Genomic DNA, 12,772 nt, shown 5'->3' with positions numbered 1-12,772 from the left:
CTCATTTCCTCAAACCACTCTTTTTCAAGCCATCTACTAAAAGCAGCTTTTTGAACTATCAAATCTTTAACGTTATGCCTTATCACCAACTTTGTTTGACCCAAGCTAATGCCAGTCAAAGGTACCCCTTCAGAGAAGCTCCCTGGAGGGTGCCCAAATCAAAGTTCTGAAAAGTCAGTTTAGAGGAACGTTACCAAGTTCTTCCCTCTCCAGTTACCCACCAAGAGCAGCAGCTGCCTTCACAGGCCCAGCAGCTTCTTGTCACCATTTGAGAAACTGGAAAGTTTTGGAGCTCTCAGTCATCGTCACATTCCATCCAGCTGAACTGACTCTTCATCTGCGATATTTCTGCAGACAGAAGAAAAGGGAGGGAGGGAGGTACTGCCTGTGGATTGCTACATATATGGCATAATCTCTGAAAGGTGGAGGAAGATGCAAGGTGATCCTGTTCCTCTACATTAAGAGGACTGCAACTAGGACTGCAGAAGTTTAAAGTGTGTTTTAAGAACTTATTACACAAATGATGCAGCTGCAGAAAAATGGTTGCTGCCTTACACTGCAAAGAAGTTGAATTTGATCCCAGAATCAAGTGGTTCTCATTGCAGGGTATGTTTGGATCCACTGTAGTACTGACTTGATAATACATCTGATAGTCTGTCAAGCTCTCTTTCCTAACAAATTGCTTGACATAATTTCACTCAAGTTCCAGGATATTTTGTAAATTTTTTGCTTCATATTACCAGCATTTTTATAAAAACATAGGACATTTGGAATTAGCGTACAGAATTATGTAAGCACAATTTTTTGCTTGTATTTTTTACAGTCCCTCTGTGCAGAGCAAGACAGCCAGTCAGCTTTCTGTCATTTATATAATGATCACTTTTATAAACTATAAAAATACAGTTTATTTAAGTTAAATATATTTGGTTTCTATTGGGAATATGTTTCTAGCCTTTGGGACCTGTAAAGAGAGCACATGCATAGCTACAGGGCACATCTCAAGTTGATATTTAAAATGTTTCTAATTATAATGAGTTGGAAATGGTTTGGGTATTGAAAACTATGCTTTTACAGTGGATGTGGTCAAAAGGAATTAGTTGTAATTGTTGAAGTTTACAGAGTTATGGCTGTAAAATAATAGCGTTTTATCTGTTTTAAAACCATAATAGAGGCCACAGCATTTTATTTTTTTTTAATTATTTTATTTTCCTTGCCAAGTTCCTAAAAAGCATAGAACCAGAAATAAGTAACTACTAATGAGAATTTTCCCCCAAGAATATTAATTTTTTGTAGTGCTTATTATCAAGCATAGTTACAAGTCACGTTATATCATGGAAACTATTTACTTTACACATTTTCTTGGAGTGAAAAGTTTTAAGGCATGGAAATGCCTGAGCCCAAGCAATGGTATAAAATCAGATACAAGAAACATAGAAGGAAGTACGTTGAAATGCTTTTTTGTTTCAGTCTTCACAGAAAAGAAACATGAACTCCAAAGAGAAGCTAACATTGGTTGGAATAAAAAAAGAACAAAATGAAAATTATTTGGATGATTTATCTGTTTTTTACTTGATAAAATTTACTCGCTCTACTAAGTAGGTTGGCCAAGCCTCTAGAGATTCATTCTGAAAACTTGAGGAGAAAAATGACTCCCCAGATGACTGAGGAAATAGTAAATATAATACCTGTCTTTAAAAAGGGAAAAAACAAAGACCTAGAGACAAGTCAGCATATCCTGAGAAAAAATATGGGAAAGGTAATTTTTAAATATATGTTTGTGAACACCTGAGAAATTATCAACCAAAAAGAATTAATCAAAGAATTAATCAAAGAGAAGTAATTCCAAACCAACCTAATTTTCAACTGCGATGAGATAAAAATCTTCATGTATAGAAGAGAAGCAGTAGATACCATACATTTGGGAAAGATTTTTGAAACTAATGTCTCTAATGATATTCTCTTCACCAAGATTAGCAAGCAAAATCTAAGTGAAAGTCTTACAGTATGGAAAGCCATACTCAGGAATTAGCAATTTTTCACTGCCAATCTCAACAAAGGCATCAAGTTCCGCAAGAGTCTCTTCAAGGTATCTCCTAATCAAAAATTCATTAATAATTTGAATGAAGGAATTGAAAATATGGTTATAAAATTTGCAGGCAATATGAAACTTGGAATAGTTGCAAGTATTTTGGAGGTCTGAATAAGAACTTAAAACAACACTGACAAATTGTCGAAATTATAAAATAAACAAGAGGCCACGTAACTGGGGCATCTGTGAAGTACGACATTTAATTAGGAGTAATCAAATTCACAACTATAGAATGAGGAATGATTGCTTACATTTCTTCCATGTATCCGAGGGTGGTGGATCACAAATAAAACATGAATTAGTATTATCATATTACTGTAAAAAAAAAGGAAGTATGCATAAATGTATAATTTATGCATATATCCTTTGCAGGAAATACGAAATGTTCCTTCATGTATCAAAACTGGTAAGATTTCAGTAAGAGTATTATGGCCATGCTGTGGGCATAAGCAAGAGTGTTCAAAGGTCTAGAAAACCTGAAAGCTTTAAGGAAAGCATTGAAAAACTGGGTTTGTTTAGAGAGCAAAAGTTGGTAGGTAGATGGGCAGGTGTGATGATAATTTCTGAATACATAAAAGCTTTCTGCAAAGAAAAAATAAAAATCTCTTTTTCATGTTAGTTTACAGTTTAAACAAGAATTAATGGGCTCAAATTGCAACAAGGACATTTAAATTGGATACTAGAATAACTTTCTAACGTAGATAGTGGAATAGGTTACCTGGGAGGTCATAGAATCTCATTTTTTGAAGGTGTCTGAGAACAATCATCTGTCAAGAATAGCTTTCCTAACTAAGGCCAGTGGAGTACCCACAGTGATCTGGCATCCTTTCAGCCGTATTGTCTATGACTACACACAAGCTCTTACCTCCAAGCCTGCAGCACTTGAAGAATATGAAATTTTACAGAGTTAATCTTGAGACCCCATGGAAATTATATTTTGTACTGCAGTAGTGTAGAAGTCCAATCACGGCCCGTGACTCTACTACATAAACCTGGATGAAAATACAAAATTTTTTTGTGCCCTCAAAGAAATCAGTTTCATTAGATGGTGAAAACACTAGTTTTAAGCTTCATAAAGAATAATCAAATACATATTTTAACCCTTACATCAAAGGCATTTGAGTTAAACCCAGTCTATTTCAAAGTTCTGAAATGTCCTTATGACTTCTGCTTGTAGATCCATGTCAGATGAGTTGATGCTCTCATGCTGACCTTTGAAATTTGTGTCTACATCACTGACACCTATGAAAAGATTCCTGTTACCTTCAGTAGGTCTATCAAACTCATGAGAGAATCTCCTCCTGAGAAAATCTCTAAATAATATTGAATAATTTACAATCTAGACAAAAGCTAGTTCTGTGCTTGTAACTAAAATGTAACTCCAGTGAAGTCTCCAGAGTGTACAGACATTAGCAGGGTAGATAAGAACCAAATTATGTCCCTGTTACCAAGGGGTGATAGATCAAGAGTATTAAATTCATTTGAAAGAAAAACAGCCATTAAAATGTCCCCTTCTCCCCCCAAAATACTGCAGAGGTTAGAATATGCACAATTGTTACTGAAAAATATACATTTTTCAACTTCCAAATACACAAAACACACTTAGTGAGAATAAATCCCGGATCATTGGTGATGAGATCAAACTGATAATAGTTCCAAAGAATACAGATACGTTTGGCTCCAGTTAAATAGTGCAACTAGGTATAATCAAGCTAGTTACTGTGGATATAATGTAAATGTAGTAACATTTCTCCTCATGACCTCCTTTCAGCTGCCCCACTGGGGATATAATGGAGTGTGAGATTGCAAACAAACTTTACCAGAAAAAATTAATATGTTTTCATGAATTATATGAATACTTCTTTTACTTTAACTTAGGTATTGTACTGAAGAGCAGTGTATCTCCGTCATTCAAGTGCAAAACACTTAATATGTGTTAATTCAGTGCAAGTTTCTTATTTAAGCACTCTTCTCCTGCAGCTGCAAGTGTATTAATCAATTGAAATGGTCTAATATGGTGTTACTGTTATGAGGATAATATGACAAAATATATCTCAGTTTAATCCATTTCAACATAAAAATTAATAATGGCACGTTTTGCCAGTATCGTCTTTTTTTTTCTTTTTTTTTGTTTGTTACTGCTGTTGCTGTTAGAAATGGACCCAGCCTAGTTTTACTGGTGTCACAGTTTGGATTACAGCAAATAATTTCTGTAGAAAGAATTAACTTAATTCCTCTCATCACTTTTTGCCATGGAAAATAGAAAAATCCATGTAACTCATGTAAAAAGAAGTGGGAGTTGTAGCAGTGTTTGCACCACATTCTTACCCTCTAAGAGTTTGTCATCCACATGACTTAAGACACTCCACCTAACTCTGTTTGATTTTGAGCACAAATACTTCAGGAGATGTCCCATGGGAGAGACATATAAAAGACTGCTGCTCTGTATTAATGATCTCACAGAAAATCAAGAAAGCAACTTTGGCTTTTCTTTGCTGTGAAAATGAGCAACGTTTTAAGAGTAATAGAAGCATAACACACCTTGGCTGGTATGGACTTACTGATCTGCTTGTATTAATGGCATGACACTGGTATATATGAGCTGACTATCAAGACCTAATTAAGGAGCCCTCACAACTTTTCTTGAGATTAGAGAGTACAATTCTCTTTATCTTACATATGGAAAATGATGTATGGCTCCTTTGCAGCAGTAGACAAGTTAGCCTTAAAAGTAGGTCATGGGTCTTAACTGACTCTTCCCTCACATTTTCTGGGTTTTCCCAGATTACAGAGTTCCCCTAAGTTATAGTTCCTCTTATTTCCATCTAAGCACCTTGTGGTAATTGTCAGGCTAACATTACATATAAGTAACTAATGGAAGCTGTGTTTAGAATTTTCATTTAAATAACTGTCCATATCTTTTCTGCTTGGCAGTAGTTAGGCTACCCGCAGATACCAGAGGGGCCTTTGCTGCTACTGAGTTGGATACTACTGATGATGATGGAGTGAGCTCATTTTGGGAACTGTTGTGTATACCCCCTCAGAGGTAGCAGGCTTGCAGTGCCATATGTAAATGTGCATTCACTCTGTTGAAGTCTGGGTTTCAAGCCGGAGTGGTGATTAGTGCAGTATTGTTCTCACACAGCTGTAAGAAGCTCAGTGGATATTCAGATTTTTCACAGCATAGGTGAAGTTTTCTTAGTTTATATGTGCAACTCCATCCTTAGCACTGATGATTTTTCATGTTGCAATTAAGAATCTTACCATAAAAATCTTACATCTGAAGGCTTTATCAGGTTTGGGTTTTTTTTATAATACTGATTGTTTGTGTCTATCAACATTTATATTTGCATTTTGATATCAATATGTAAACAAAATAATCCTTCACTTTCAGCTCTTTATAGGTTTGGACAAGAAAAAAATTTTAATATTATTTGTAATTTAATATGGTCCATTTTCTGAAGGGCTTTAGTAGATCTGAGACTTACTGTTGTTTATCTTGCAGTTCTCACTGAAGTCTTTCTCATATGCAAGGACTACAGACCTTGTAGCTGTGGCCAACCTAATGTTTCTTGCTAAGTAAAGAGAAAACCTCTGGTAATTGCACTGGAATTTATATATTTTCATATCAAAATTTATGTAGTTTATAGAAGTATAGAATTTTACATGTATTTAAAAATGCATCCAGGAAAGGCCACCTCTCCTTTCTTGACAATAAAAGGAGATCTTTCACATTAAATTGCCTAGTTTGAGGTTCTTTCTCTTCTTCACATGTATAAACTATGTCATCAGTATACTTCTCAATAAAAATCGGCGATTACTTTTTCATGCCTGATTCACAGCCACTGCCCAGCTAACATCTAAGCCTCTACTTATAGTCACAGAACAAGCAACACCCTCGCTCCCGAGTTGCACAGACCAGTTCAATGGCCATACAGAACAGCTTTTGCATCGTATGTAAAGCAGCCATTTTAAAAAAAATTTACAGTGAAAGAACTTCCTCCTCACCTCCTCTGCACAATAAAGTCCACATGGTTCCACAGTCTGAACAGACTGCATTCAATTTTCAGGGACAGAAAATCAGCATTTCCAGAAAATGCACTGAATACCAAGTTACACTGTTGGCTTCAGTTGTTGTGTGGCTACCATAAGGAATTTTTAAGTAAAGGAAAAAACATAGGGATTTTCCAGTACTACCCTGCTCAGACAAAAAGCATAGAACGTATTTAAGAGGAAACTATTGCAGATTCTTTTTTTTTTAAGCAGGTAGCAACTCATCAATGTTTTTGCCAGCTGATCTATTCATCACATTATTTGTTGGCTTGGTCTAAGATGTTCTTTACAATTTCTCAACACTTTTGCCCATCCTGTAATTTCCCCATTGGTAGGCCCTTAGTGACCACTGAGTTAGACGGGCTATTGTTCTGACTTCTTTAATACCTACTTTAATATCAGGAGAAATGTTGGAGCCAGGCATACTACCTGAATAAACCATTTAGAAATTATCTGGTTGGAACCATATTTATCCTGTATTAAGACACAATGCCCGAACAACATAGCCATCCAGTTACTGTAGTAATAGCTGAAAAGGGATCTCTAAAGTTGCTATATAAGTTGTAGTAACTTCTACTACTCCCAAATCAGTATGCTCTTGGGCAGAAAACATAGGGATAAAAGCTCTGCCTCCCATTATTGGCCCCTTGAGCCACCCAGTATTGCAGAAAGAGTTTGTTTTAAAGAAAAAAAATCAATCATATTTATTACAAACAGAGCAAAATGTTTCTGATATCTGAAAGACAAAGATAATGTGGCTGTTAGGGTTAGTCTTATTATATCCCAAAATGTCAACACACTTGCCAAAAGTGAATTTATCAGCTCAGTGCAGCCAAGAGATTTAGTTTATCTAAATGTCCTACAAGGAATAAATAGTTTACCACTGGTTTTGAAGATTGGGGTAAGTCTAACGTTCTATTGACATATGCTATAGATTTAATTTAATGCTGTGGTTCAGATGTCTCTTCTGATAAATTTTAGTAAAATCTATGCTAAGAAGAATGGAGCTGTTTCAGTATTTATGGGGTTTAAAATGCAGGGTTAGCAAAGGAAACATTAATTGAAACAATGTTTGTGTATATTCTTGCAGTGGTTTAGAGAAGAATTTTGCTAAAGTTTGTTGGTCTGTTGTTGCGAATATTAGAAGTTTAGTCTTTTTCAGGCTTATTGTTTTTTCTATAGTGAGAAAATCCTCTAATAAAGTTATTAAATAGCTCAATTTTTATTTTTTAGGCATATTGGAGATAACATCTGTAGAAATTGGAGTTGTGGCAGTTAAGTCCATTAAGAGCAACTATTATTTAGCCATGAACAAGAAAGGAAAAGTCTACGGCTCTGTAAGTATTTTTTTTACCTTCCAAATGGATTGCAGTAGGCGGCATAGTTCCCTCTCTTGCCTACTGAAAACCCCCCTTGTCTCTGTATTACTACTGATTAGAGCTGAAATGAGCTATTCATCAACATTCCATCCTCTGGTAAACGAGCAGCTGCCCTCTCTACAAGCTCCCTGTTGTTTGTTAAGCTTATATCATACCAAAGCAACTGCAGGGATTTATCATGCTTACTGCTTCAGTCAGGTTTCTTATTAAGTAGTGGCCAATGGAGAGGGTCCTACAAAATGTAATCTTTAAGGCTGTTTTTCTCTGTTTTTCTGCAGTACAGTCACATTTAGCAGTAATTCTAGGGGGAATAAAGTGTACCTGAAATCTTGGAAACTTCAACTGATGGAGCAGACAGACCAAATTATCAAACTATGACTTCCAAAAAGAAGATTTCTAGAGTAGCCAGCTTTACATTGACTGTGTTAATTAATACACAAGATTATGGGCAGTACAGAGAGATACAGACTTACATATCAGCAGATAGATAAAAGCTGAACAGGATTTGGGTATCATTTGAAAATTGTCCATATATACTCTATTCATATTTGTGTAAGTTTGGGGTTACTGGTACTCTCAGAGGGGGGAACGGGGGGGGAACAAACCACAAAAAAACCCTCAACCCAACAAAACCAGTAACTATCCAAATATTTTTCATAGGAAGCAATATGATCTATAAATCTGACTACTAAACTCAAGTGTACCCTCACACATCCACATGATTACACAAACACCAGATTGTTCTGGTATACATCTGGTTTGCTTTGTAATTTTGCAACTTTTTGCCAGTTCCAGTGAGCCCACATAAATATAAACTTATTCAAGTCATCTGCAAAGGTTATGAGCCAACCTTCAGATTGCTCAGTATTCAGAACATCCATAGGCTTTAAAGAGAGCAGGTCACAGATAGGTGCTGGGTCTGGGTTTATCCTTGGGTAATGTAGCTAAGCCACCTACCTCTGCTGAAAATAATGAGGTAGTGACAGTCTCAACTGACACTCAAGGGGCTTGAAGTCATTTGGCCCTCTTTTTTAAGGAAGCATTTCTACAGTGTGGGTTTAGTTCATACAAACTATATAAACTGTCCTCCTTCATCTCCACTGTGGCTAGTCGCTCCTGGTCCGAAAGGTTACTTCTGACTTTCTAAACTCCTGGGCAGTGTTGAAGAATCACATTAAGGAAAGACCAGAACAGAGAAATGTTTCTTAAACTCCTGTAAATGTGGATTTTAATTTCTAGAATTACACTGGTCAGAATACAGGATAAGCAGTGCTCAGTCCTGCACCATTGAGAGCTATAAGGGTATACTGAGTTGCTGACAAAGTTACCATTTGTCAGTTAAGCTACACTCATTGATCATGGGTGTGCTTCTGGACATATGTGAAGGAGTTAGCATAAATCGCCATCTTCAATTCACACGTCTCAGTTTACAGCATTTAATTTAGTCATTTTTGACGGTCCATCCCAAAGCCTGAGTTTTCCTACCCAAGTTGCTAGCCACAGCTGGTGTGGTAAGAGTCCATCCCAACCCTATATACACACAAAAGAAGTCAAAGTTGCTTTCATGTACCATAGGTGGAAACTGCTGCCTTAAGATTCAGTAATTCATAGTGTATTAGAAATAGTGTTGACAGGAAGATACGAATGTGGAAAGCCTTTCTTTTAATTCCAGCTGAGATAATTTTTCAATATTCACATCATAAAATCACAGCATAATGACTTATCAAAACCTATTCCATAATACTTCAGAGATTTCAAGAATGCTTCTGTTATTATTTTTCCCATCCTCCCAAGACTTGCAGTTAGACTCATATTACTACAGTGTGGCAGCTTGCAGATGGATATGAAAAACAGAACCAATAAAAATTGTAAAAACACTCTTAAGCATGTGCACAATAGACATTGGTGTAGGGTTATGCTGAAATTTGTTTGAAATGAGCAAAGCAGTCCTGGGCTAACACTCAGGACCCCTGCCAATAAGACTTCTTAACCACATCACATCATCATCTGTTCTCTCTGTATTATCTAAGAATAGAGATAAAACTTTGGATTCAAGTACAAATCTGCATCTGGGAAAACAATTCAAGTAAGACTGTTTCTATGTTTATCAAAAACGTTTCCATTGGACTGACTTTGGTTAGAATGAGGGAGCAAAAGAAGACTCACTGTTTGGTTTCTTTAACAAAATAAGCTGCTGGCAGATAGGAGAAGCTAATGCAGTTTAGAACTGATTGATGGTCACCTGCCTTCTTAATACCTTGATGCCAGAGGTGGCATATTACAGCAAATAAATACTAAATGATCTATATGTAGCTTTGTGAATACAGGCAGTATCAAGGGTCGTTTTGTAGAGAGTCTTCTCTTGATAGTGTCTTCCCCAACAGTCACTGTTCAACTAACTACTAATCCCAAAGTCAAAGAGCATTTTGGGAGCCAAATTGAGTTTGAATATGCGCAATTCTGTTAGGAAAACATAAGCATGTGTTCTGTAGTCTTAGCAGCGACTAAGTAAAACATTAATTACAGACCCAAAAATTCTTACTGTATCAAATTACTGAACATTAACTAGATTAAAAATTCTAATTTAAAGTAATAGGAATGGAAAATACATTTTTTTAACATTCTTATGTCCTTTTTATTAATGTGGATACTTTCTGTATCTTTAGATATATCTAAAGATATCTTAGATATCTAATGGTTTTGATAATAATAAAACATAAAACATCCCTGAAATTCTTATCTATACTATGAAAATTGTTTTATTATTCAGACATATTTCTTGCCTTGTTCATAGACACATTAAAAATACCACATGTAGTTAGTATATCATACTCTGAGATTCTGACATGCTTCTGCCTGAGCTGTGAAATAACATCTTATTTTCTGTAATGCAGAACAACGAAATGCTAATTTTTTGTTGTAATTTAAGTATGTTGTAAATGTCCCACTTTCAAAAGCCTTCTAAATGGAACATAAGTAACTTGATAAAACTGGGATTTTTTTATATGTAGGAATTACTTGTTTGTGAAAACAAAGTATTCTTGTCTTCATTATAGAGAAGCAGATCTGCATAAAAGTGCATTTAACATTATAGCAAAAAAATAGTCTCCCCCTACATGCTTCCACATGCTTGTATTTTTTATTCTTTCTGATAAACTTACAACTGGTTCTCCTTTAAAAAGGAGTACCTTAATCCCTGGTACTATACACAAAATTGCTTTCAAGTTTATTTAGTCAATAAGATACAGGACCATACATGATTCTTTTTTAGGCTAAGCTGCTCTTCAGGTCAGCAAAGTAAACAGGCCTCATATCCATTGCAACAGTAGCATAACAGTGATTTGCACCCATCCAAAAAAAGCCCTTTTTCATGGCCAGTGTGGTGTAAAAGATCTTATTTTAAATAAGAAATAGGCCTATGCCATGCATATTTGTTTAACATACGGTATCAATAGAACAATAGAATCATAGAATAGTTTGGGTTGGAAGAGACGTCTAAAGGTCCAATAATCTGGTTCAAGATATTTAAGGGTTGTATTTGTTAGAACTGAAATATGATGAATGGTTCCAAGATTGCTACCTCATACTTTGAGTTTATGACTGAGAATTTGCTTTAATATTGTTGCTATATTCCAACACGGAGAAGTTGAATTTCAGCTGTGAGTGAATTATATAATTTCACTGCTATAATTATGCACTGAATAATTGATTATGTCTTTTGTTGTTTCACTTTTTGCAGTTTAACTGATGTTGCTTTAAATGCTATGGACACAGTGAAACTTTTCTTTAAATACACTGTAGAATCCTAAAAGGGTATCACATACAGAACACTGAAATCTTCCAAAACATTTTTAGAAACTATTTACCTTCAGTATGCTGCAACTCTGAAAGATTATGTTTATTCTGAATTTGTGTATTTATTTTCTTCTTTTAACAGAAGGAGTTTAACAGTGATTGCAAATTGAAGGAAAGAATAGAAGAAAATGGATATAACACATATGCATCCTTAAATTGGAAGCACAATGGAAGGCAAATGTTTGTGGCCCTGAATGGAAGGGGAGCCACAAAGAGAGGACAGAAAACAAGAAGGAAAAACACTTCAGCTCACTTTCTTCCAATGGTAGTAATGTCATAGATGAAGGAACTATTCTATTTTATTGATGCAGTTGAACCAAAGGCTCTTATGTCAAGAATATTTGGTAATCCTCTTGAAGAGTAAATGCAAAGAAATAGTACAGACATCTGCTTGTTTGAAAAGAGAGCAGGGGAAGCCTTTGAAGGTTTTGTACTCATTGCTGGCACATGAAATATTTTTATTTAGTTTGGTGTCATATCTTATACTCAAGAAACAAGCTGGATCAAATGGGATGGAAGTTATTGCCAGTGTGAACAATTTTTTTTTATCTCTGCAACAGAACTTAAGGGACATGAGACAATCTGTTGAATGATCTTCATGGGGAAAGTTATTTATAGAATACTAACTCATATCAAAGACCTTAATTGCTCGTTCAAGCCTAATGATCCAATGAACAGTTAGACACGCAAGCATTTACTGGAAGCACTTGGGTCATATGCACAAATAATGACATTTCTGGAGAAGCCTTGTGGAAGAGTGGATAGGATTAAGAAATATAAGCAAAGTAGTGTAAAACTGTTCTAACAAAACGAATAGTATGGTTTGCTTGTATGTTTTAACTTCATTTCTTTTTATTTCTCTCTAAGTTATTTATTTAATAGGATGTTAAATATCTTTTTGATTTGAAATGTTTTCCTCATTTGCTTCTTTGTTATTTTCCCTTTTTCTCAGTACTTCACACAGAGGTTGATAGGTTAAAGTATCAAAGCCTCAGAAGTGCTCTGAAAATAGGTGTTAGACAAGGCTTTAAAGGCAGAATTTAATGTGTATAATCCATTTTTTTCCTAAACTGTCTTGCACTTAAGCAAAAAGACCAAACAAGCAGTGCTTGGATTTATGGTATTGGGTGTCTCTATGTTGGAGAAATTTTTTTACTTATCAGCACTCAAGAACAAACTTCAGAAATAATTTGTTCAAAGGGTCTTTCTGCTATTTTGAAATTGAGAGGGGGGACACATCTGTACTTGGGTGTCAATGCAGCTGTGTGTATGTTCATCTGACTTCGATTTCAATTTGGAACTAAGATCTAATGCATTGCAATCAGCATGATATTCTGCAGCAAGTATTGAGCTGGAACCTAGATGTGGACAGCCCTGTTAAAGTCACTAAGATTGC

The 12,772-nt window shown here is 35.5% G+C and overlaps 1 protein-coding gene across 1 annotated transcript in view; it reads left to right on the top strand.

Moving 5' to 3' along the window:
• Positions 1-11,732, top strand: part of FGF10 (fibroblast growth factor 10) — a 62,265-nt gene extending 50,533 nt beyond the window's left edge. The window contains exons 2-3 of the mRNA XM_009324552.1: positions 7,376-7,479; positions 11,459-11,732. Of these exons, the coding sequence (XP_009322827.1) occupies positions 7,376-7,479; positions 11,459-11,656 (302 nt within the window). The 3' untranslated portion in view covers positions 11,657-11,732. The remainder of the gene's footprint in view (positions 1-7,375; positions 7,480-11,458) is intronic.
• Positions 11,733-12,772: the final 1,040 nt, after the last annotated feature.

The sequence above is a fragment of the Pygoscelis adeliae genome, unplaced genomic scaffold (assembly GCF_000699105.1).
Source record: "Pygoscelis adeliae isolate BGI_AS28 unplaced genomic scaffold, ASM69910v1 Scaffold320, whole genome shotgun sequence".
In the NCBI taxonomy this organism is placed as follows: Eukaryota; Metazoa; Chordata; class Aves; order Sphenisciformes; family Spheniscidae; genus Pygoscelis; species Pygoscelis adeliae.
Note: the sequence above shows the minus strand (reverse complement) of the source record. Positions and strands in the feature narration are given on the sequence as shown.